This window comes from Geotrypetes seraphini, chromosome 7 (genome assembly GCF_902459505.1).
Source record: "Geotrypetes seraphini chromosome 7, aGeoSer1.1, whole genome shotgun sequence".
NCBI lineage: Eukaryota > Metazoa > Chordata > Amphibia > Gymnophiona > Dermophiidae > Geotrypetes > Geotrypetes seraphini.
In genome coordinates, this window is record NC_047090.1 from 195,638,447 (window position 1) to 195,665,662 (window position 27,216).

Sequence of the window (27,216 nt, forward strand, 5' to 3'; positions counted from 1 at the left end):
CTTAATCTCATGATTTATGGCACTGGCCTCCCTGCCTGTGTTAAAAATAGTTATACTAATTATTGTCTACCAAATGCCCATCGAAGTCGTCTACAGTAAGAATCTCACAAAAGTTATCTGCACACTCATTCTTATAACCCTCAATTGTATGACTCAGTTTAAAAATGTTGTCTCATTAACTAGATGTAAAAGTGGAGCCTCCGACTCGAGCAAGCCTTCCCCAGAATTTCACAGAGGCAGAGTGTAAGAAAGGTGAGGTAGTGGAGTCTCCATGTGGGATGAGCAGAGCAGGTCCTGAGACTCCTTCAAGAATTACCACAATTATGAAAAAGGCAAAAACCAGCAACAACCCAGTTCTCCAGTCCTCGGTGTGATATTTACATTTCTCAGGCCATGTGTCCAGCACACCACATTGTGCAGTTTTTGTGCATCTCTGTCTGAGCAACTGGTCACTATTGTCATTTGTGTCTTTCTATATGATTTCAGCATCCTGTGAATAATTTGATTTCTCTGACTGCTTCTCTTCCTCCTCCTCCTCCTCCTCCTCTGATTTCTTTGTGAGTGTATCGCTGCAAACAGTCCCCAGAACTTTGGCGCTGTGCTCCTGAGCTTTGGCTCTCAGAGAAGCAATGCTGTTTTCTCTCAGTTCTTCTTTTGAGATAGGTACCTTAGGATCTGAGAGCTGAACATCTTTCTCTCCCTTGTCAGGTTTTGGGATGGAGGGATGTTCCATATCGGGCTTCTTCCCCACCTCGGCTGCAGCTTCCAGAGACTTTTTGTGCATGCCTAAAAAGAATTGTTGGTATTCTGGTTTAGAAAAGCGCCTGGTCATGGGAAAGCCATCTTGAACTGAAAACAGCAAAGATAAAGAGAGGCCAGAATTAAGGAAAAGTAGAGACCCTTCCTTCTAACAACAGAATCTACACATTCAAACACCTTTGAGATGACCTTCAAAGAGCTGCCTCTCTTCTTTCCAATTGCACTTACATTGTAATAAGCAGCTCCAGCCCTCCCCTACTTCGGAAGCATTCAACAGGCTGAAACTTTCAAAAAGCAGTCAGTCTGATGACATTTTCAAAGATTAGCTAGCTAGCTAGAGACAGTAAAAGAGCTGTAAGCCTAAGCCTTCTCAAAACATTCAGTGCACTCTGACAGGTGATGACATACCTGACGTCTCTCTGGTTGTGGCCTGCAGTCTCAGAGAATTTCCAAATCTGCCAGCCAAGGAAAAATGTGTAGACAAATACAGAGCTACCGAGGTGAGGACCATCTCACAGAGATTTACTACGCTAAAGAGTGAGATTTTTCAGCCAGCATATCTAATATAATAAAACCCTTACCCATGCATGAGTAGTTGAAATGGCGTGATCCCTGCCGCCATGATTTGTGCTTCCGTGGCCGTGTTCTATGTGCGGTGCATGTGCGGTGGTAGAGTCTGTGGTGGTTTGATTTGAGGCACGTAAAAGGAGCCTGCAGGGAGGGAGGTTTCAACTCGCTGCTCCTGCTTGCTTCGGGCCTTCCTCGCTGCTGGGTCCTGCTCCTGCCTTTGCGCACAAAGAAATTAGGTGGGAACAGGCAGCGACGATGGACCGAAGCAAGCAGGAGCAGCGAGTTGTGAATGCTGCGCTGCCGATGGCTGTGTGAGACCTGGGAGGAGAGGGGGGATGAGAAACGCTACTGATGGCTGGCCTACTACAGGACAGGGGGAGCAGGGAAGGGGTACTGCTGGACTGGGGGAGGAAAAAGGAAAGGAAAAGGGCTACTGCAGGATAGGGAGAACGGAATGGGTGCTGCTGGTCAGGGGGGTGGTAAAAGGAAGGGATAAGGGCTATTGCAGGACAGGGAGAACAGGAAAGGGGTGCTGCTGCACAGGGAAGGATGGGAGGGAAATGCTGCTGCTGCACAGAGAAGTGGGAAGGGGGAGAGGGAAAGGGGACCAGGGAGCAAACTTGCTATGCTTTGGGGGAGGGGTGTGCGGGGGGCAGGCAGCAATCTTGGTTTGCTCGGGGGGGGGAGACAGATAGGGGCCCCGGACAGATACAGAAAGAAAGGCAGGCAGGCATGGCGCCACAGAGAGAGACAGGTAGGCAGGCAGGGGGCCACAGAGAGAGACAAAAAGACAAGCAGGCAGCGCACGAGAACGAAAGATAGACGTACACAGAAAGACAGCAGGCAGAGAGAGAGACAGAAAGCAAGAAAGACAGACAGATGGGGCCAGGGAGAGAGACAGACAGAAAACAAGAAAGAAAGACAGACAGACAGGGAGCCAGGGAGAGAGACAAACAGAAAGAATGATAGACAGACAGGGAGTGAGAGAGACAGCCAGCCAGCCAGTGGCCAAGGAGAGAGAGAGAGAAAGAAAAAGACAGACAGACAGCCAGCGGCCAAGGAGAGAGAGAGAAAGAAAAAAAGACAGACAGACAGCCAGCGGCCAAGGAGAGAGAGAGAGGAAAAAAAAAAACCCCAGACAGACAGACAGCGGCCAAGAAGAGTAAGAGAAAGAAAAAAAGACAGACAGCGGCCAAGGAGAGAGAGACAAAGATTTAAAAAACAGACAGACAGCCAGCGGCCAAGGAGAGAGAGAGAAAGAAAAAAAGACAGACAGCTCACATGATAAGTTTTCATTAAATTTTGTGATCTGTTAAGTCTACACATCTATTCTAGCACCCGTTAATTTAACGGGCTTAAACGCTAGTGTGGGATATAAATTGTGCCAGTGCAAATTCCATAATGGCAATTAGACAGGCAATCGGTGTTCTATAGTACCAGTATAAATCCACCTTTACCAGCTTAACTGTAGGCACACAGGCTGCTATAAATGCTGTCCATTATTTGTGTAGCTGAAAATATTCTCTAACCCAGAAGTTGTGAGCCAAAGTTTATAGATTTTGGACTAACTGCAAATTAGTGTGGATTAGCACGATTGACTCTAGGTAGCCACTCCTAAATAGCGCCTAACCAATCAATGAGGAACCCTTTCAAAGGTGCTTACCTGTAATATGCAGGACAGCAGGATCTGAAGCTTCACTGATGTATGATACCATCCGGCGGTGCCCAATGCGAGGAAAAGAGTAACCAGGGCTTGACTTTCATAATGTGCCAGCAAGCAGCAGAGACGGCAAGGGGAGATAGATAGAAATAAGGTCAAGTATCCGTCAATAAGAAGGATCAAGAATTTTATTGATTAAAATCACTCAGAAAGTTGTGTATCCAATGATTCGATATGCCGTATTTGGCAATGTGCCTGTGTCAGGGGTCCAAAGGATCTATCAAACATATAAAACATATATGAACAGATATTAGATATCAACAAACACAATAAACAGAGAAACACATCTATAATAACAAATTTGAAAATTTATATCAAATGCCAAAACAATATGACTCTCTCACATAATTAAATAAAGATTAGGGAGCAGTCAAATACTGTGGTATGTTTTTCCTACATTTCTGCACATAGAGAAATTACCCCCCCCCCCCTGAAACTGAAACAATTCTGATGTATTAAGTGCAAGAATTGTAAATTAGCGCTGTCAAGAAATTTGAAATATATATATGTGTACACCTAAGTTATTTTGATCAACACTGGTGCAGCCCAGTGTATGTAAGTGATTGTTTACTTTCCTCGTTTACAGTTGAGAGCTGTTGCCTTTGCACGAATGACCAACATCATCAATGGCAAGGGTTTTCCACCGCTCATATAGAAGGAATTTGAATCACAAATGTTTCAGCTTTAGTGTTCCTTCTTCTGTTTTATCTGTTCACTTATCTTGCTCTATCTTACGGTATCGTTGTTGTACAGTATTTGACTGTCCCCTATCATTTCTTTATATATTGGTTGGTTATTTATTAATTTTTCAAATGCAAGAGAGAAATATTTTAGGTGTGTGTGCTTATAGATATATACAGTATAGAGAGAGAGAGAGAGAGAAAAAAAATTGTTATGGCTTTATTTCCGTTTTATTTTTCATTGTTTCTATGGTGTTTTGGGAAGAGGGAAAGTGTGTTCCCAATGGATGCCTTGACAACCATCACTAGGCATCCTGCTTGGCTGGGGTGGTACAGCTTGGCTGCACGGACTCCTGAGGACGGCATGGTTGCCGAAACATGGACCGTGTTGGGTCTTTTTTATATTCATTTCTACCTGAACTATGCTGCCTCATTTTTTTAGTATGTAATAAAAATCCTTTTCTTCTCCTGGTTCCATTCTGAAATTTTGTGGCTTTGCCCCACTTTTTACGTTTTTGGATGTCTGAAAACCAGTATTTAGAATCAAAGCCAGATTAAAGGGTAGACCTCGGGCCCCAGGAGGTCAGGGAAGCTCAATGTCCTGCTTCTTTTTTCTCCTCCTTCCTTTTTCCAGCGTCCCTCCCCTTTCCTTTGTCCCATGCCGGTTAGGAAGGGAAGGAAAGACAGAGAAGAGGAACAGGAAGACAGCGAAGAAATTTTGGGCATAGAGGGAGCTTAGGGGCACAAAAAGACAATGTTGGATACAGGTGGGGGTATGCTGATCACAGAGATGTGGACGTAGAGTAGAAAGGGACACAAAGCAGAAATGCTGAATATAGGGGAAGGGACGGTCACTGAGAAGGCAGATGCTGAATGTGCAGGGAGGGGTAGAGACAGGGAAAGAGACATAGAGGGGAGATACTTGACATGACCGATAAGAATACAGATGATTAGTGGACATGGGGGAGAATAAATACCAAATTGAAAGGAAAGAGAAGAAGACAAGCAAAAAGTCACAGGTAACAAAGGTAAGATAAATGATATTATTTCTAGTTTAGTAACTGAAATACGACTAATTTGAGAATTCACATATTTTACACTGTACAGGAGGAAATGTGAGGCGGCGCTTTATGCAATTAATTGTGTGATTAAAAATTTTAATCAAGGTACAGCCCTTGTTGGCAGCTAGGTGAGGTGGAGGCCATTACCGAAGCACATTCCTGCTGCCTGGGCCTAGCGTTTCTAGTGTTAGGGATTTTAAAGTGTCATTTTTGTTATACTGATGATGGGAGGCTTAGATTCACCAGGTGCTGAATGCAGACTATGAAAGAGCAAAAGTTACACCTCCCACTAATTGTCTCTTTTCCTGGCTACAGACAGATCACAGAGAGGTGTAACTTTTTTACCCAGCATTATAAACTATACTATCAATGTGAGTGATGTCTCTCAAATATCATTTTATAAGGGAGATTAAGGAAATGGTTACTTGTGTGTCTAGAGCCCATCGAAGGATTAATCCTGCCCTGTCTAGAATTCCATATTGCATGGATGTCCATATCCCAATTTTACTAAGGCAAGATACAGAAGTCTAATACTACAGTACGTCCATAAGGCAAGGGGCCTGTTTTGGGTGGACGTCTGTATTTAGACCTGATACATTTCACAGCCAAGTTACAGGGATTAAGGCACAATACCACCTTAATCCACCAGAGGTTGCTGTTCCCCTGAATTTGAAAGGAACAACGGACACCAGGCTCTATGACAGCTTCAAGTATTATGGTCATCCAACCTTAACAGACCAGGAAGCAGGTCTGAGGAGTAGCCCTAATGTTATTTATGATTCAAGTTTTATCATTTACTTAATTATGTTACTTTATGGATGTCATCTCTTTGTGTTTTCACATTTATTTTGTGTTGGTGGTACAACTGGCCTTGTCAGCCCCCAAAGTGATGTGCAAACCCTTTCAGAGTTGTTGCTAATAAACAATGATTTGGACTACTTGGTCGGCTCACCTTTCTGCCAATCCGAATCTTGCAAACCAATTGCCTGCTTGTTTTCTGGACATCTGCATGGACATTCCTAGGCTACCACACCGACATCCATGTTTATTCATAATTTGGATGTTTCAGTTTCTAAAATGGATGTTCATGCTGGATATTTCCACTACGTGAACACTCATCTCACATATATTTTAAAACAGATGGATGTCATATTCTGAGTCGGATGTCTTTCCTAAAATTCCTCTCCACATCTCTTAATTATTTACTTTATTTGTTGATATCTGCTATTACTGATAGACTCTTTGGACCCATGATGTAGGCACATTGCCAAAACACAGCCATTTTGGGCTGTTGGTTACACACATATATCTGAATGACCTGAATTAATAAACGTTCTTGATTTATCCTGTTGACAGATGCTTGACATTTTTTCTATCCATTTCACCTGCTGTCCCCACTCCTTGTTGGCAAGTTATATTTCTGCACAGTCTGGTTCTTCTCTTTTCTTACATAAGAATAGTCATACTGGGTCACCCCAATGGTCCATCTAGCCAAGTATCCTGTTTTCATAGTGGCCAATCTAGGTTAAAGAGTACATGTAGCAATATTCCATGCTACCAATCCCAGGGCAAGCAGTGGCCTCCTTCATGTCTTTCTCAATAGCAGACTATGGACTTTTCCTTCAGGAACTTGTCCAAAACTTTTTTAAAACCAGCTACGTTAATTGCTCTTATCACATCATCTGGCAATACGTTCCAGAGCTTAACTATTCTGAGTGAAAAAATATTTCCTCCTATTGGTTTTAAAAGTATTTCCCTGTAACTTCATTGAGTGTCCCCTAGTCTTTGTAATTTTTGACAGAGTAAAAATTGATTTACTTGTACCAGTTCTACACCACTCAGGATTTTGTAGACATCAATCATATCTCCCCTCATCCATCTCTTTTCCAAGCCAAGGAACTCTAATCTCTTTAGTCTTTTCTCATATGAGAGGGGTCCCATCCCCTTTATCATCTTGGTCACTCTTCTTTGAACCTTTTTTAATTCCGCTACATCTTTTTTAAGATAAGGTGACCAGAATTGAATGCAGTACTCAAGGTGAGGTCACACCATGGAGTGATAACAGAGACATTATAACATTTTTAGTCTTTTTTACCATCTCTTTTCTAATAATTCCTAGCATCTTGTTTGTTTTACTGGCCTTCATTGTACATTGGGGGAAGGTTTCATTGTATTATCTACGATGACACCTAGATCTTTTTCTTGGGCACTTTTTTCCAAGGTGGAACCTAGAATCTGGTAACTATGATTTGGGTTATTCTTTGCATTTGTCCACATTAAATTTCATCTGCCATTTAGATGCCCAGTCTTCCAATTTCCTACGGACAGCCTGCATACTTTTTTAACAACTTTGAATAGTTGTCATTGCCTTTTATAAAATGACATCCAAGTTAGCTAAGTATTTTTTTGTGGATCATTAGAGGTTGACATTAGATCCCAAGGGGATGAGGGACAAATTTGTCCTTATGCCATTTTCCATCTCCGTCCCGTCCCCACGAGTTCCATCCCTGCAAGCTCTGTCCTCATCTGCACAAGCCTCGATCACTTTAAATTCATAAGTGTTTGAGATTTGACAGCACAGAGCTTGCAGGAATGGGATGGGGATGACATTGCAACTTTTTGCTTACCTGAAAAGTAATCAGTTCTCATTTATAGACATTTTATCATTTTTTTGCAATTCTTTAAATATAAGTAAGAATGACAAAGAACTTAGCTCATTTAATTTGCTTGTTAAGTACTGTGCCCCAGCCAGTGTTTCTCTTCCTTCCTCAGGGGAGTGGTCTGCTGTAAAAAGCAAGCATGCACTTCATACTGAATTTAAAATACCTCTTATTTCTGTTGTAGATAAAATCTGACATATGATTAAACATAGAAACATGATGGCAGAAAAAGGACAAATGGCCCATACTGTAAGCCCATCCTCAGCATCCACTATCTCCTTCTATCCCTATCCCTGACCCTAAGAGATCCCACGTACCCACCCCAGGCTTTCTTGAATTCAGACACAGTCTCTGTCTCCACCACCTCTTCCGGGAGACTGTTCCACTCATCTACCATCCTTTCCGTAAAAAAGCATTTCCTTAGATTACTCCTGAGCCTCTTAACTTCATCCTATGCCCTCTCATTCCAGAGCTTCCTTTCAAATGAAAGAGACTTGACTCCTGCGCATTTACATCATGTAGGTATTTAAACGTCTCTATATCTCCCCTCTTCCACCTTTCCTCCAAAGTTTAACAGATTGAGATCTTTAAGTCGGTCCCCATACGCCTTATGATGAAGACCACACCATTTTAGTAGCCTTCCTCTGGAACGACTTCATCCTACTTATATCTTTTTGAAGGTGCAGCCTCCAGAATTGTTTACAATACTCCAAATGAGGTCTCACCAAAATCCTATACAGAGGCATCAATACCTCCTACTGGCCATACATCTCCCTATGCAATCTAGCATCCTTCTAGCTTTTGCCGTCACCTTTTCAACCTGTTTGGCCAACTTAATATCATCACATACAATCACACCCAAGTCCCGCTCTTCCGTCGTGCACATATGTTCTTCACCCCTAAACTGTATTGTTCCCTCGGGTTTTTGCAGCCCAAATGCATGACCTTGCATTTCTTAGCATTAAATCTTAGCTGACAAATTTCACACCATTCATCAAGCTTTGCCAGGTCTTTCTTCATGTTATTCTCACCATCAGGGGGGGGGTCTACCAGTGGCATAGCGAGGGTGAAAGGTGACTGGGGCGGTGATGTCCCTCCCCTGCCCTCTTCTCCACCCCCAACTCCACACACTCCTTCCCCACCTTGAGGAACATCACATTTGCTGGTCCATTTGTCAGATAGGGTCTCTCCAGACTGTACTTGGTAGCTGTGACATTTTAAGAAGCCTTGGAATCATTGGAGGACATTTCCCGATAATCCAAAGGAATCTAGGCAAAGCATCAGTAAGTCGTGGTCCACTAGTCCATTTAAACCTTACATGTCATTCAAGAAGGAAGCAATTACAGTTTCTATACTGAATGATGGTCTAAAGCCCGATTGGGAGAGAAGCAGCATACATGTGTGGCAGTGGGTGGGGAGGGGGAGGCGGGAATGGAGCAGGAGTTCAGAGAGGAGGACAGGTGGCTGCGCCCTAACCAAGATGGTGCCTGGGGCAGACCGTCCCCTCCCCCAGCCTCCCCCCTTACTATGCCACTAGGGTCTACTATATTACAGATTTTGCTATAATCCGCAAAGAGACAAATTTTATCCGACAGCCCTTCAGCAATATCGCTTACACAAATGTTAGAAAGAACAGGCTCAAGAAACGAACCTTGAGGCATACCACTTGTAACATCCCTTTCCTCAGAGCGATCTCCATTGACCACTACCATCTGTCGTTTCCCACTCAAGTAGGTCCCGACATAGTCTGTCACTTTGGAGCCCATACCGAGGGCTCCAGTTTATTAATTAGACACCTGTGTACAACACCGTCAAAGGCTTTGCTAAAATGTAATTCTATTGCTTGCACTATATCTTAAATATACCACATCTAGTACATTCCATCTGTTCAATTCTGTGGTCACCCAGTGAAAGAAATTGATCAGTTTTGTCTGTCAAGACCTAACTTGAATGAATCCATGTTGTCTCCTGTCCTGTAATCCACTGGATTCCAGAAATGTTACTATTCTCTGTTTTAAAAACACTTCCATTAATTTACATACCACAGAAGTCAAATTTAACAGCCTGTAGTTAACCTACTTCTTCCTTACTTCCACTTTTGTGAAGAGGGACCACATTTTCCTTTCTCCAGTCCTCCGGTACCACTCCTGATTTTAGAGAAGTATTGAAAAGGTCAGCCAGCAGATCCACAAAAACTTCCCTAAGTTCCTTCAGGACCTTCGGATGTACCTAGCTCTTCGTTTCACTCATGAACACAGTCCTCTGAAAATCAATCAGGGTATACCACACCTCCATCCCTATTCGTGTTTGTCTTCTGCGGTCCCGTTCCTGGCAAACTGATTTCAGTGATGGTTTCTGGTTTATGAAATCTAACCTTTTTTTCCTTACTTTTTCAGCTACTACTTTTGAGAACCAAAGTGGCCTTATTTTCCTCCTACTTTTATTACTTTTCTTACCGAATAGTTTGTTGCCTTCACAATAGCTCCTTTCAGTTTTGTCCACTGCTTTCCTATTTCTTCCATTTGTTCCCATCCAGACAACAATTCCTTGATGTAATCCCCATCTGAACAAAGTTAGGATTGGGGTTTTTTAAACATCTAGAACCTTTATTTTTGAATGAGCCCTCTCTACACCTGTCTTAATATTAAACTACACCTTGCGGTGATAACTGGATGCCAGATGATCACCCACAGTAACATCAGAAACTCTTTCCCTGTTTGTAAGCACAAGTTCACTATGGCCCCATCCCGCGTGGGTTCCATTATCATAAGAACATAAGAATTGCCACTGCTGGATCAGACCAGTGATCCATCGTACTCAGCAGTCCGCTCATGTGGCAGCCCTTAGATTATAGACCAGTGCCCTATTTAAGTCTAGCCTTACTTGCGCATGTTTTGAGCCAGTAGGAACTTATCCAATCTTGTCTTGAATCCCTGAAGGGTGCTTTCCCCTATAACAGCCTCCGTTCCAGATTTCTACCACTCTCTGGGTGAAGAAGAACTTCTTTACATTTGTACGGAATTTTTCCCCTTCTAACTTTAGCGAGTGCCCTCTCATTCTCTTCACCTTGGAGAGGGTGAGCAATCTCTCTTTCTCTACTAAGTCGATTCCCTTCAATATCTTGAATGTTTCAATCATGTCCCCTTTCAGTCTTCTCTTTTCAAGGGAGAAGAGGCCCAATTTATCTAGCCTCTCGTTGTACGGTAACTCCCCCAGTCCCTTGACCATTTTTGTCGCTGTTCTCTGGACCCTTTCGAGTAGTACTATGTCCTTTTTCATGTACGGCGACCAGTGTTGGACACAGTATTGCAGGTGAGGGCGTACCATGGCTGAGTATAAAGGCATGATAACCTTTTTGGATCTGCTTGTGATCCCCTTCTTAATCATTCCTAGCATTCTGTTTGCCCTTTTCGCCACCGTGCATTGCGCAGACGGTTTCATTGCCTTGTCTACAAGTACTCCCAAGTCGGACATCCTGTATTCGTGCATATGATTTTTGTTACCGACATGCATCACCTTGCATTTATCCACGTTGAACCTCATTTGCCATTTCACAGCCCATTCCTCAAGCATATCTATGTCTCTCTGTAGTTCCTCACAATCCTTCTGTGTCCTCACTACTCTGAATAACTTTGTATTGTCCGCAAATTTAATTACCTCACTTGTGCCAATTTCTAGGTTGTTTATAAATATGTTAAAGAGCATAGGCCCGAGCACAGACCCCTGAGGCACTCCACTTGTGATGCCTTTCCAGTCCAAGTATTGTCCATTCACCCCCAACTCTCTGCTTCATATCTGCCAAGTAGTTTTTAATCCACATGAGTATATCATAGAAACATAGAAACATAGAAAGATGACGGCGGAAAAGGGCTATAGCCAATCAAGTCTTCCCACTCTACTGACCCACCCAATTTAGTCTGTGTGCTAATGACCCAACTCCTTAACTCGACCTTCGTAGTGATCCTATCATCCTCGATTCCTTGGCTCATAATTTTTCAAAGTAGACGTTCATGCGGAACCTTGTCAAATGCCTCCTGAAAATCTAGATATACGATGTCGACCAGGTCACCCTTGTCTATCTGCCCATTTATTCCTTTGAAGAAGTGCAGTAAGTTTGTCAAGAAAGATCTTCCTTTGTTAAAGCCATGCTGGCTGGTCCTCATCAGTTTGTGTCCGTCAAGGTGATCGATGATGCGATCCTTTATCAGCGTCTCTACCATCTTTCCCAGTACCGAAGTCAGACTCACTGGTCTGTAGTTTGCCGGATCTCCCTTCGAACCATTCTTGAAGATCAGCGCAACATTTGCCACTTTCCAGTCTTTCGGAATCTTTTCTGATTTGATCAACAGATTGGCTATTAGTTGGAGCAGTTCAGCTATAAGCCCTTTCAGTTCCTTGATTACCCTCGAGTGAATGCCGTCCGGTCCCAGGGATTTATTGTTTTTAAGCCTATCAATCTGCCTGCATACCTCTTCTAGACTGACTATCGTCCCTGTCAGTTTCCCATCTTCATTTCCTTTGTATAGCTTGTCGGCTTCTAGTATATTGGATATATATCCTCTTCGGTAAACACAGATGCAAAAAATGTGTTCAGTTTGTCAGCGATAGCTTTGTCCTCCTTTAGTACTCCCTTTATTCCACTTCCTTCGTGGGTCGTTTCCCCTTATATACAGAAAGAACGGCTTAAAGTTTTTGGCCTCCTTTGCTATTTTTTTCTTCGTAGTCTCTTTTGGTCCCTTGCACTTGCTTTGATGTTGTTTGTGCTTTTTCCAGTTTTCTTCCATTTTTGTCCTTTTCCATTCCTTAAATGTGCCTGCATCTGGAATACTGTGTCCAGTATTGGTCGCCGTACCTCAAGAAGGACATGGCAGTACTTGAGGGAGTCCAGAGAAGAGCAACTAAGCTGATAAAGGGTATGGAAAATCTCTCATATACTGACAGACTAAAAAAGTTGGGGCTGTTCTCCCTGGAGAAGCGGAGACTTAGAGGAGACATGATAGAAACCTTCAAGATCCTGAAGGGCATAGAAAAAGTAGACAGGGACAGATTTTTCAAATTATGGGGAACCACAAGTACAAGGGGGCATTCGGAGAAATTGAAAGGGGACAGGTTTAGAACAAACACTAGGAAGTTCTTTTTCACCCAGAGAGTGGTGGATACATGGAACGCGCTTCCGGAGGCTGTGGTAGGCAGAAGCACGTTACAGGGCTTCAAAGAAGGTTTGGATAGGTTCCTAGAGGACAAAGGGATTGAGGGGTACAGATAGGAGTAGAGGTAGGTTATAGGGATAGGAGTAGAGGTAGGTTATAGGGATAGGAGTAGAAGTAGGTTATAGAAATAGTCAGGAACCACTGCTCAGGCAATAGGCCTGATGGGCCGCCGCGGGAGCGGACCTCTGGGCGAGATGGACCTCTGGTCTGCCTCAGCGGAGGCAACTTCTTATGTTCTTTCAAGACTCCAAGTAAACAAAGCCATGGGACCAGACAACATACACCCCAGGGTACTCAGAGAGTTGAGCCAAGTCCTGGCAGAACCGTTAGCCGTACTCTTCAATTTTTCCCTACGTACCGGAAGAGTTCCCTTGGACTGGAAAACAGCCAACGTTATTCCACTTCACAAAAAAGGCTGCAGGACAGAGATGGTAAATTACAGAGCAGTGAGTCTCACATCCATAGTGAGCAAGCTTATGGAAACACTGATCAAGCAGAAACTTGACACAATCCTGGACGAAGAAAACCTACGTGATCCCCACCAACACGGATTTACCAAGGGCAGGTCCTGCCAATCTAATCTGATTGGCTTCTTTGACTGGGTAACTAGACAACTGGATGCCGGGGAGTCTCTGGACGTGATATATTTGGACTTCAGCAAAGCTTTTGATAGCGTCCCTCACTGCAGGTTATTGAACAAGCTGAAATCGCTGGGATTAGGGGACACACTAACTGCATGGGTTAGGGACTGGCTACACGGTAGACTTCAAAAGGTAGTGGTTAACGGTACCCCTTCCAAAACGTCAGACGTGATCAGTGGAGTACCACAGGGCTCGGTCTTGGGCCCGATTCTATTCAACTTATTCATAGGTGATATGACCCAAGGGCTTAGAGGAAAAGTATCTTTGTTTGCCGACGCCGCCAAACTATGCAACATAGTAGGCAAAAGCATTTTGCCTGACAGTATGACGCAGGACCTACTACTACTGGAACAGTGGTCATCGACTTGGCAGCTATGCTTTAATGCTAAAAAGTGTAAAGTAATGCACCTGGGTAAGAGAAATCCATGCAGAACTTACACACTAAATGGTGAGACCTTGGCTAGGACCACAGCGGAACGTGATTTAGGGGTGATCATTAGTGATGACATGAAGGCTGCCAATCAAGTGGAGAAGGCTTCCTCCAAGGCAAGGCAAATGATGGGTTGTATCCGTAGGGGTTTTGTCAGCAGGAGACCTGAAGTGATAATGCCACTGTACAGATCCATGGTGAGACCTCATTTGGAGTATTGTGTTCAATTCTGGAGACTACCGGAAAGATGTGCGGCAAATTGAGTCGGTTCAGCGAATGGCCACCAGGATGGTCTCGGGGCTCAGGGATCTCACGTATGAAGAAAGGCTAAATAAATTGCAGCTGTACTCACTAGAGGAACGAAGAGAGTGGGGGGACATGATTGAGACATTCAAATATGTTACGGGCCGTATCGAGGTGGAAGATGATATCTTCTGTCCTATAGGTCCTTCGACCACCAGAGGGCATCCGCTGAAAATCAGGGGAGGGAAATTTTGTGGTGATTCCAGGAAATACTTCTTCACAGAGAGGGTGGTCGATCATTGGAACAGTCTACCTATGCAGGCGATTGAGGCCAGCAGCGTGTCAGATTTTAAGAGAAAATGGGACATTCACGTGGGATCTCTAAGGGAGTAAAGTCAGGGGGGTGGGTCATTAGAGTGGGCAGACTTAATGGGCTATAGCCCTTTTCTGCCGTCATATTCTATGTTTCTATTATGTTCTTATGTTCTTAAACAAAGTCTTCTTGTCTCTGATCGCTTCCTTCACTGCTACAGTGAGCCATGCCAGTTCCTTGTTCTTCTTCCTTTTGGAACCCTTGTTGATAAGCGGTATATATAAATTTTGTGCCTCTGTGACTATGTCCTTAAAAAGGGACCATGCTTGCTCTAGCGTATTTACAGTGCTTATCCTCTTCCTAATCTTCTTCCTCACCATGAATCACATCCCTTCGTAGTTCCCTTTTCGGAAGTTCAGTGCCATGGCCGTCGTTCTGGATTCATTTTTTGTTCCTGTGTCTAGGTTGAAGCGAATCATGTTGTGATCACTATTTCCCAGCATCCCTTCTACTTTTATACCTTGTGCCGGTCCCCATAGTCCATTTAGAATTAAGTCTAGAATTGCATTTCCTCTTGTATTTTCCATGGCAAGTTGTTCCAGGAAGCAATCGCCTACAACATCCAGGAACTTGGTCTCTCTACTGCAGTTGGAATTGCCTAGGTTCCAATCTATCCCCGGATAATTGAAATTGCCCATGATAACTGTGTTGACTCCCTTGCATTCGTGTTTAATCTTGTCCGTCATTTCTTCAGCAGTCTCTTCGGACTGCCCTGGAGGCCGGTAGTAGATGCCGATCTTCATATCTGTTCCATTTGTTCCTGGTATCTTGGCCCATAGAGACTCTACCTTACTGTTCGTTTCCGGTGTGTTCTCCCTGGTAGACTCAAATCCCTCTTTTATGTATAGGGCAATACCCCCACCTTTTTGTCCTATTCTTTCTCTGTGGTATAAATTGTATCCCGGTTGTACAGTGTCCCAGACGTTGTCTTCGTTCCACTATGTTTCCGTGATGTTGATGATGTCTAGGTTATCTTTTTGTGCTATAGCTTCTAATTCCCCATTTTATTCCGTAGACTCCTTGCGTTTGTGTACATACACATAAGTTTGTGGCCTGTTACTTTCTTGCACTTTCTTCCTCCTTCTGTCTCCCTCGCTTTTGTCCCTTTCGATCTGTCGGGATTTCTATCTTGCCTATGATCTGGTGAGTCTTCCCTGCAATTTTCTTACACGGTATCCTCTGGGTATACCGTTTCCCGAACCATCGACTCTCAGTTGACTGTCACTTTCCCCTTCTTAGTTTAAACACTTCTCAATTTCTCGCTTGATGTTGCTTGCAAGTAGCCTCGTTCCATCTCCGCTGAGGTGGAGTCCATCCTTCCTGTATAGCTTGCTTTTCTCCCAGAACGCCGTCCAGTTGCGCACGAAGTGAAATCATTCTTCCTCACACCAGTGTCTCATCCACGTGTTGAACGCTATCATTGGTGTTCTGATCTTCAGCTTCCCTCCTAGCATCCAGAACTGGTCCTTCAGTGTTTCCCTGCTGTAGTTCCTGTTGCTCACATTGTTTGTCTCAACGTGGATCACTACTGCCATATCTCCTCCTTCCGCACTGTCGATGATCCTGTCGATGCGGCTTACTATATCCACCTTGGCTCCTGTCTTCCTCCTGCTATGTGGCTGTTGACTTGTTGGATGATGGAGTCTCCCACAACGATTGCTGTCTTCTCTATCTTCTCTTGTCTCTCTAACTGCAGGTCCGTGTCCTTGATGTATGTCTATCTATCTAGCCGCAGGTCCGTGTCCTCGGTGCACTTCCATCTTTCCTCCTCCCGGTGTTGGCTTGCACTGGACTCGTCTTCCTGTGGGTTCCCTCTGCCTTTTCCAGGTCCCACTGCTGTGTCATCTATTCCTTTCTTGTGGTTGTCCTCCATGTTGTCCTCACTCTCTGTAGGTGTATCTTGGCAGTTCCTCTGTTGTTGATTTTCCACGGTCTCTCTGTATGCCTCCTCGATGAACTTCTCTAACTCCCTGACTTCTTATTCAACGTTCCTCTCAGTCATGAAGTTTTCTGCCTCTCCAATCTCCTCCTAAACTGCTTGAAGTGCTTCTAGTTCAATTACTCTGCCCTCCAGTAGTCTGATTTGCTTCTTCAGACCCTCCAGTTCCTCGCATCGAGTGCATATATAAGACCGCCTCCTAGAGGGGAGGTAGTCATGCATATGACAAACGGTGCAGAAAACTGCTTCTGTCTGCTGCTTCCATTGCTGTCTGCTTGCCGGTCTGTTGTCTGAAGTGGCTTCTCCCTGTTTCCCAGGTCCTCTATGCTTCTTGTTCTTCCCTATATGCCTTCTCACGCTTGTCTGAAGTGGCTTCTCCTTGTGTAGGAAACTGTGTAGCGACCTTGGTATTATTACTGTGCAATCCCTCTCCTAATTTTATATCTGCTACCCCTGTTGCTTTGTGGGTGTCCTCTGCTGTGTATGTTCTCTATTACTGCTGTATTTATGTATCTGCTGTTTGTCTGTTCTGTTGTCCTTGTGATACTTGCCTGTGGAGGTGTCCTTCCCTAGTGGTTCTTCAGTGCAGTGACTCGTCCCTTCTTAAGGCCCTTCGCAAAGGCGCTCTCGCTAAGACGAGTGCCTTTGACGCGTGCCGAATGGCTGAATGCTGTTGGCCCCTCCCCTTTTAAGGGGAGCTCCAGATTTGTGTTCTGCTGATGTCAGAGGGGTGGGCAGAGCTACCTGTTGCCGCTGCCCCTCACTCTCTCCTGCCTCCTCTGACTCTTTCCCCTCTTCTTTATTCCTTTTCTCTCCTGCCTCCCGACTCTCTCCTGCCTCCCGATTCTCTCCTGCAGCCTGCCCGGCTCTCTGGGCACCCTGTTGGAATCGCTGTTGGCCCCTTCCCTTTTAAGGAGGAGCTCCGGATCTGTATTCTGCTGACGTCAGAAGGGTGGGCGGAGCTACCTCTCGCCGCTGCCCCTCACTCTCTCCTGCCTCACGACTCTCTCCTGCTGCTTGCTGGAAGAGTTCTCCTTGTAGAGAATCCGGGATCTTTCTACTTCTAGATTAATCTGCAATAGGGATACCCTAATCAATATCTGGAATGCTAAAATCACCCATTACAAATAGTAAAATTTCTCCTTTTTGAGATATATTCTGAATGTCTACTATTAAATCTCTGTCCACTTCTTCTGTCTGTGAAAGAGGCCTGTATATCACACCAATGTAAGTATATTTTCCATTCCCTCTTTCCAGATTGACCTACAGTACCTTTTCCTACAATTGTGTGGCTTTAATATGATCTTAAATATATAACTTGCACTCTAAACCACAGAACCAATAAACAATAATACTTAAACTACGTAATAATAATACAGCGTTGGATGACCTTTCGTGGCCTGCCTCTTCTTTGCCTTCTGTTCATGGGCCCAGATTGCAGCCGTTGATTCCTTCACCTCTGGCAGGGACACCCCACAGCCCACTATCACTTCTCTGTGTCGATCCTTCCTTGCAGATGTGGAGCTCTATTGGACCGGATTGATGATTGGACTTAGCACCAGATTGGAATTTATTTGGCTCAATCTCCAATCTTTTACACTTATTTGAATATTTCAATTTTATTCTTTTATCTTTTTTTTATTATTTGAATTGTACCTTTCCCTCACCATTCTTGGAATTTTGTTATATCTTTTCTATTTTAATAATTGTTTACTAAGGTACTTTAGCTAGATTGTGAGCCTTCGGGACAGATAAGGAAGTTCTAAGTACCTGTGTTTTATTTTAAACTGCTTAGATCTGTGATATGCTTAAGCGGTATATCAAATGTTAGTAAAACATAAATATAAAAATTTTTTGTGCATAAAGACCTTGTGTTCAATAAGGACCATGAAAGCACTTTGTAAGTCCCTTTCCTTCTCCTTAATCATTTTGGTCACTCTTTGAATCTTTTCTAATTCTGCTATATCTTTTTTGAGATGATCTGGAAATTGGAAAGGCAAGTGAGATAATTAAATTTGATGACACAAAACTATTCAAAGTTGTCAAAACGCATGCGGACTGTGAAAAACCTGCAGGAAGACCTTAGGAAATTGGAAGACTGGGCGTCCAAATGGCAGATGAAGTTTAATGTGGACAAATGCAAAGTGATGCAGGTGTTTCCACCTTTGGAGTCATCAAAGGCAGTTGTTAGCTGAGCTGTTTGGGAAGGTTAAAGTAGATGAGTCAAGGTCAGGGCAGGGCCTGAGTCCTTTCTGATAATATGCAGAATAGTTTCAGATCTAAGTTTAATAAAAGGTATCAAATAGCAAAGAATAAAGTGACAAAGAAAATAAAATCGTGCAAAGCTAAGTGAATGAAAGGGTCAGTAGATGAGGCCTGCAGCCACTCTGCCTCCTTCTCTCTCACACACACATATCTCCTCCCGGGTTGATTTTGCTGTCTCATGAGATTGGGAGCTGCAAAGTGAACCTCAGGTTGCTTAAACTGTTTAAGAGGTCCTTGGCTGCGCAGTGAGGCATTGAGGGAGGGGGTAAGGAAGCTGCTGGACTTGAGATAAGTGGAGAGCGACAAATTCTGGAACCAGGATGGATGGGGAAGTGAAGTGCATGGATAACAGGGGCTTACGGCTGAAAAGTCTTAAGGTTTCTATGGTGGCTGTCCGCAGTGCCTCTAAATCTAAAGGCGAGCATGTTTGGTCAGGACTAGGGCAAGCTTATGATTTGGACATTGGACGGTTTGGCGAGAAAAACATCCATTTTGAGATGCACTGACCATAATTGCACTCAAGGTGCAGTGATACAAAAGCATTATAATAGTCACATGTTCGTTTTCCATTCCTTTCCTGATAATTCCTAACATCCTTTCTAGTGCAATAGGTGAGCCATTGTAGACAGTAGGGTTATTTCCCTTTAGCCGCATGGTTGCAGAAGGAATCCACTCCAGATTTTTCACTCTGCCTCTATAGTACTTCACTGATCCTTCTGCAACGCATGGATGCAATTGTGCGTGTTCTGCTCTCCCCATTTTATTGTTTTCATTCAATGTAATTTTATCCCCTTTTCGGGTAAATTAGTGCTTGAAGCGATTTTAAAGCCCTGCCTTCTTGAGAATTCACGGACTTCGGTATGTAGCTGACAGGCCGATCCCTTTGCGTACCTGTTGGCCAGCCTGCATAGTTTTCTCTGGAGCTCAGGGCTGTCCCTGAGGTGGTCTCACCTTCTGTTAATCCGGGGTGGAGCACAGGCTGTTAGGCACACTTAGGAGGCTCAGCAGTGTCTCACAGGGTGCTAGCTGTGTCATCACACCTCTGCCTATTCTGGTACACATCCGATGGTCCGCAAGGGTGGAGGTATAGTCAGACATTGGAGTCTTGACTGGCAGCCTGAAGATCAGCTTTGTAGGAGCTTTCCCAGCATTATGGCAGTGAAATTCTCATCCAGCTACTGTGAGAGAGCTGAAAGCAGGCTTGCAGCATGGATCCTGTCAGGGCACAGTGAGTACACAGGCTGACAGCCTGTGAGAGACATATCGGAGGAGGTTTGAAAATTGGTTTTGAGTGTTCTTCTATGTTCACCCTACTGAAAAATCCTAAAATCGCCATTTTTTGAGTTTGGGAAATGTGAAAAATATTGCGATTTTGGTGCGAATTTTGTGATGGCGGCCATCTTGGATTTTAAGTGCTTACATTATAGGGGCGTGTCAGCTGTTGATACTGCAGGCTTTGTCTTGCGGGGACCCTTTCCTCCGTATTTCAGAGATGGGAGTTTTCCTTCAGACAGTTCCTTCCTGCTTGCCGAATGTGGTTTTAGTTTTCTCTTTCAATCAGGATGTGTGTTTGCCTGACTTTCAGATGACAGGTTTCCAGTCTCAGGGTCATTTATTGAAGAAACTGGATGTGCGCAGAGTTCCTCTGCATTACTTGGAGGTCAGCAACGAGTTTCATTGCTTTGACCATTTGTTTGTGCTGACTCATTCCGTTCAGCAGGGCACCCTCGCTTCTAAGGCATTTCCAGCTGGATCCATAGGGCCATTTCATCAGCATACATTCTTTCTGGGAAACAGTCTCCTGTTTCATTCAAGGTGCATTCTACCAGGCGCATTCTACCAGCTTCGTGGGCCGAAGCTAAAGCTCTCTCTCCTGAGGAGATTTGCAGAGTAGCTACGTGAACTTCTCTTCAAACATTTGCCAAGTTCTACAGAGTGGACATGGTGGCAAGACAGGACTCCGCCTTTGGGTCCTCGGTCTTAAGGGTTGGCACAGCAAGCCTGCCCTAGCTATTGGGGGGACTGTTTTTGTATGTCCCTACTGTCTAGAATGTCTCACCTATTGCACTGGAAAAAGAGATTATGTACTTACCCTGGTAAGCTCTTTTCTAGTACATAGGTGAGACATTCTAGATTCCCTCCCTGTCCTTCTTGCGCCTGCTTACAGTTTTCAGTCTGTTTATGCTTCTGCAAGCTGATTCTTGGATGCCTGTCAGCCCTTGAGGGCTGGAAAGAATTTGTATATATGTTTCAGTTTACTGGGGAGTAGTTTCTCAGCTTCTTTGAAGATGGTGTTGGCATTTCACATTAATGTTGGTTGAATTATTGAGCAGAACAGTTGATTTGAGCCTGTTGCTACAGGTGCCTCTATTTCACGTGTATTGAGTGGCTCTCCATGCTTGGGTACTAACTGCAGAGGGAGCTAAACAGCCCAGTGAAGTACTATACAGGCAGAGTGAAAAATCCAGAGTGCATTCATTCTGCAACCATGCGGCTAAAGGAAAATAACCCTACTGTCTAGAATGTCTCACCTATCTATTGGAAAAGAGCTTACCAGGGTAAGTACATAATCTCTTTATTTGCTTTCTTAGTTGCCACCACACAATGAGCTGTGGGTTTCAACATATCATCAGTGATGACACCTAGATCCTTTTCCTGGGCAGTGACTCCTAACGTGGAACCATGTCTCACGTGGCTATAGGTTGTGTTCCTCTTTCCTATATGCTTCACTTTGGACTTCCTCATGTTAAATGTCATCTGCCATTTGAATGCCAAGACTCTCCCAGTTTCATAAGGTCCTATTGCCATTATTCACAATATTCTCGCGATTTAACAACTTTGAACAACTTTGTGTCATCAGCAAATAAGGGAATTTTTAAAGTACCTTTCTTATTTCTAATCTTAATGTATATTTTCTGTAAACCGCTTAGAACCTAACGGATGTAGCGGTATATAAGAAATAAATTACATTACATTACATTACAAATTGAATTACCTCACTAGCTATTCCCATCACTGAATCATTTAGAAATATGTTAAAAAGCTGCAGTCCCAGGACATATCCCGGCGGATCCTCACTACATAGTTGATGACATCAGATAAAGACCCGAATGGTTCATCTAGTCTGCCCAACCCACCCTGATTCAATCAAAAAATTTGTTGGGGGGGTTTTCTTCTTCTTCTTAGCTATTTCTGGACAAGAATCCAAAGCTTTGCCTGGTACCGTTCTTAGGTTCCAACTACAAGTCTCCATCAAAGCTCATTCGAGTCCATCTACACCAGGGATCTCAAAGCCCCTCCTTGAGGGCCGCAATCCAGTCGGGTTTTCAGGATTTCCCCAATGAATATGCATTGAAAACAGTGCATGCACATAGACCTCATGCATATTCATTGGGGAAATCCTGAAAACCCGACTGGATTGCGGCCATCAAGGAGACCCCTGATCTACACCCTCCCAGCCATTGAAGCCCTCCTCAACCCATCCTCCATCAAACAACAATATACAGACAAAGACTGTGCAAGTCTGCCCAGTACTGGCTTTAGTTCTTCAATATTTACTATTATTATTTAATACTAGTCTTATAGCCCGTTACATTAACGGGTGCTAGAATATATGTGTGTGTGTCTGTCTGTCTTTATTTTTCTCTCTCCTTAGCCGCTTTCTGTGTTTTTTATGGGGGGGGGGGTTTCTTTGGCTGTCCACAACCACCCCTTGCCTGCTCCCCATCCATTATCCCTTCCTATTACCTCCCCCACTCCTCCACCACTCCATCACTGCTCACCTTATCCAGCAGCAGCCCCTTTGTTTTACATTCCCTCTGTCCATCATCACCTTACATTAACGGGTGCTAGAATAGATTAGTCTTATCCAGTATGGCTATTCTTCTTATGTCTTACCCCCTCTATTCAGGCTCCCATTTCCCCTTTTACCTTCCCTATTTTCACCAACTTAAAAATCTGTCCCCTTTCTCTGTCCTTCACCTCCATAGAACTCCCTCTTCATTCCCCCTTCACTTATTCTTCCAGCTCCTGTCTTCAGCCCTTTTCTCTCACATGCCCCCTTTTGTAGCCCCCCTTCTCCTATCTCCTCCTTTTTTCATCCCCAGCTCCCTTCTCTCACACATTCCTTAATAGCCCCCAAACCCAACCTCCTTCTCATACCTACTCTTCCAGCCCTCAGTTCTCCTCGAACGGTTGGGAGTGATCTATCCCTCCCCCCTTTTCCGGGCATCTGATCTTGCTCCAGGGGAGTTTACTTGGGGTGGGGAGGTCACAGCCGCAGGCATCGGGAGTAGTTTTTGTTGTTGTTTGGGGGGAGGGGGGGTTCGGGAAATCGGGGGTGGCGCTGGTCTGTTACATGTGGGTGTCGTCCGGCTCCCCTAGAGCAGGTTACTGTTCCATCCGAAGGTGAACGCCAGTCCCAACTTTGAGCGATCCTCCCAAACTGATTCCCCGCTTGACCTCCCTTACCCGAGTTGCGTTAGCCAGCGCTAATGTGTGCGAGCGGCTCTAGCACCGGCTTCTCCACCCGGACCCTGAGCACGCGCCGCGCTCCGCCCCTTAGCTACTCGGAAGTACCGGGCTTCACTCGCCTGCTCCCAGTAGGCCAAGAGAGAGGGGGGGGAGTGGCTGCAGTGGTGATCTGGCCGACTCCCTGGTGACAGGAGCCGCGGCGGCACCTTTAAAGTTAAAAAATAACTGTGGCAAGGGAGCCGGCTAACTGGCAGTTCAAGTTGGAGCTTTGGTGTGGCCTGCTCCCTGCCCGCCTTGCCATATTGTATTTTTTTTATTTGAAAGACGCGGCGGTGGCTCCTCTCATGATCCCCACCTGCGTCGGAAGTCTGACCCAGGTGGGGATCGTGAGAGGAGCCACCGCCGCGTCTTTCAACTAAAAAATACAATACGGCAGGGAGCAGGCCAGACTGAAAAACAGCAAGGAGCAGCATAGTAAGGCAAGGAGCAGGGCAGAGGGAAGAACAGCACGGCTGACAGCCGCCACGTCAGACATCAGCCTTGGGGAGGAGAGAGGACTTCAGGCAAGGAGCAGGGCAGAGCAAAAAACAGCACGGGCCAACAGCCGCACGGAAAACGGACGCACGCTTAGGAACTGCGCATGCGCGGCTTACCATTTTATTATATTAGATTTATTCAATATTTACTATTATTATTACTATAATACCTTTCTCTGATCTCTGTATTTCCTCTGAATATCTACTTATTGTATTTCGCTGAATGTCCAGCACTCTTGATTGTAAACCGCCTAGAAGTCGCAAGATTGTGGCGGTATAGAAGAATAAAGTTGTTATTATTATTATTATTTTCTAATTCTAGATCCTCTTATTAGCGGTATATAAGAATTAAATTAGATTTAAATTAAATTAAATTAAAAACGCTTTCGCAGCTTTGTAAAAGGAGCCCTGTGCGTTCTTCTATCTAGTTCTGCGGTTATGGAATAATTTGCCCATAGATTTAAGAAAAGAAGAATCATACATAAACTTTAAAAGACACCTAAAAGCACACTTTTTTCAATTGGCTTCTCAAATTGATTAATTGAGTTTGGGACTGTAATCTGTATTTATATAATGATTAATTTTTTGAAATGGAAAAACAATTTTTTTAACTGTATGCATTTATTATGGTTTACTGAGATTTGATTGCTTGTTTTTATTGCTATTAGAATTATTATTATGGAGATTTCGATTGTTTGTATTTTAGGAAAAAATAATAATTTTTTTAAACTTTTGCTTTTACTCTTTTCTATCCTATTTTTAAATGTAGTTCCTTTCCTGATGATTGTATATTATATATTGTACACCGCTTGGATCCTTTTGTAGGTTGTTATGTGGTATAGAAAGTTTTTAATAAACATAACCATACACAATATTGAGTGGCTCATCTTTATCCACATGTTTATATATCCCTTCAAAGACATGTAGTAAATTGGTGAGGCAAGATTTCCCTTGACTAAGCACATGTTTTTATTTATTTTATTAATCTATGCTTATGTATATACTCTGTAATCTTGTTCTTTATAATAGTATCTACCATTTTGCCTAGCACTGACCTAGCTCACCAATCTATAATTTCATGGGTCACATCTAAGAACATAAGAACATAAGCAGTGCCTCCGCCGGGTCAGACCATAGGTCCATCCCGCCCAGCAGTCTGCTCCCGCGGCGGCCCAAACAGGTCACGACCTGTCTGAATCACCAGAAGGGGCCCCCTTGCCACCTTGGTTTCCCATTGAAGTCCTATCTTCCCATCGAAGTCCTTTTTTTATTTTTTTTTGGTTTTTCAATAATTTTATTGAATATTATAAGTAATATACAAAAAGCAGTTCAAATACATAAAAATTGAATAAAAAATAATGATGTATAAACAAAAGAAACTATAATTGCATTCATTTGCATATAACAGATTAGTAAGAAGAATTCAGAGTATTTGAAACTGCTAAGGAAAGAAATAGAAAGGGTAGAGAAGCAGAGATGATGAAGTAAAAGAAAAAAGAGAGATAGAGAAAGAGAAAGAGATAGAGAGAGAAAGAGAGAGAGGCAGAAGTGTCTACGAGGCAGAGTGAACATATGAATCTAAGAATGACCAAGATGATTTATTTCGCACCAAATTTGTAGAGAAACGGGATATCATGTTCTTTTCATATGCATATGATTCGAATTTGTGGTACATGCTCAAAGAGTTCCACCAAAAGGTGTAGTCTAGTAGTGTGGATGACTTCCAATTTTTCAAAATGTGCATAAGAGCTGTCACAAACATGGTGTCAATGAGTTTAGGAGGACAGTTTGATAGTGCAAAACAAGGGTGTTGAGAACGAAGGATTATAATGTCCATGGAAATATCTTCTGAACATTTGGTAATAGATTTTATGGTGTCCCAGATACGAATCCAAAAGGAATGAACCATAGTACAGTGAAGAAGCATGTGATCCAGAGTTCCAGGCTCTTTCAAACAGTTCCAACAAGTAGGATCTTGTTTCAGTTTCGCTTTCCACATTCGAAATGGAGTCCAAATTGCATTCCACATAACAAAGAACATTGATTGTGAAACTCTTGAGGATAATAGAGGACGATTTGTAGATGACCAGAAGAGTTCCCAGTCTATTTCAGAAAGTGTGGTCGTTAGGATAGAACCCCAATGGTTCATGGATTGAGGTGTAAAGGTGAAGGTGTGGTCTCTTAAGATACTATAAAAAAGAGATATCGCCTTACCTTTCAGTAAAGCTAAAGTAGACCAGTGACGAATAGTTTGTTGAGAGGTCATAAAGTCAGGGCGCATTTGAACATTAGATAGTATTCCAGTAAGCGTAAGCCATTGAGGATATATAGAGGATGGGAGTGAGTTTACAGAACAAAAAGTATCAAATGGGACAAATGAAGTGGAGGAGATCAATTGATGGACAAACCACACACCCGCCCGCTGCCACCTCTTCCATGAAAGAGATCTACCCTTATTTTGAATTTTAGAATTATTCCAAAGGGACATGAGTGGGCTTTCAGCAACAGAGATCTCAGCCGCTGCATCTAATAGTTGAAAAGCATGTTGCGTTGCACTTAGCAAAGAATACTTTCTCAAGTGTCTAGGTATCGACACTGTAAGGAAGCAGGAGATATGTAGTGGTGCACATAAAAAGCATTCCATTTCAAACCATGCTGGTTGATCCTGTGGATAAGAATCAACAATCCAATGAGCTCCGTATTTGGCTAAGGATGCGATGTAATAATAATAAAAATCAGGTAAATTTAAACCACCTTTAATCTTAGAGGCCTTCAGCTTGGCGAGAGCAATACGAGGTTTTTTCTTGTTCCAAATAAATTCAGAGATTTTCATATTAAGCCAATGAAAGAGCGATTTATGGCAGAGAAGGGGAAGCATAGATAGAGTATAATTAATTTGTGGGGCTAAGGTCATTTTAATGGAGACTATTCTACCCCACCAGGACAAGTAAAGCGGGGACCAACGAGATGTAGTACTTAAAACCAAGTTTTTGATTTTAGATATATTGAGATCCTGAGCAAGTAATGGGTCTTTATGTATTAAAATCCCCAAATATTTTACAGCTCCTTGTGACCATGGAAAAGGAAAATGAGCTAGATCTGAGGAGGAAATGTGATCATTTAACGGAAAGATCTCTGATTTCTCCCAGTTAACAGAATATCCAGATATTTGAGAGTATTGAGAGACGATGTGGATAAAATGAGGTATAGAGACAAGAGGATCCTTGAGAAAGAGAAGAACATCGTCAGCATAAGCTGCTAATTTAATATCTCTACTGGACAAGGGAACACCTTTAATTAAGGAACATTGTCGGATAATTGACAATAGAGGTTCCAAAGCTAAATCAAATAATAGTGGTGAGAGGGGACAGCCTTGACGGGTACCTCTATGGAGGGAAAATCTATTAGAAAGAGAATTGTTAATCAGAATACGAGCCATGGGTTGTCTGTATAATGTTTCTATCCAGTTTGTAAAGAAAGAACCAAAGTTGTACCATTTCAGAACTCGGAATAAGAAAGGCCACTCCACTCGGTCAAAGGCCTTCTCGGCATCAATGGCTAGACCAATCACAGGATCAGACATTGTTTTGGCGTGAGCATTGATATGATGAAATAAACGAAGATTATCCCCTATGTATCTATGTTTGATGAATCCA

General features: G+C 43.5%; 1 protein-coding gene across 1 annotated transcript in view; it reads right to left on the reverse strand.

Annotated features, from left to right (window-relative positions):
• Nucleotides 1–472: 472 nt before the first annotated feature.
• The window catches only part of VSX2 (visual system homeobox 2), a 148,843-nt gene continuing 122,099 nt past the window's right edge, over nt 473–27,216 (reverse strand). Inside the window, exon 5 of the mRNA XM_033953277.1 lies at nt 473–849. Within this exon, the coding sequence (XP_033809168.1) occupies nt 473–849 (377 nt within the window). The remainder of the gene's footprint in view (nt 850–27,216) is intronic.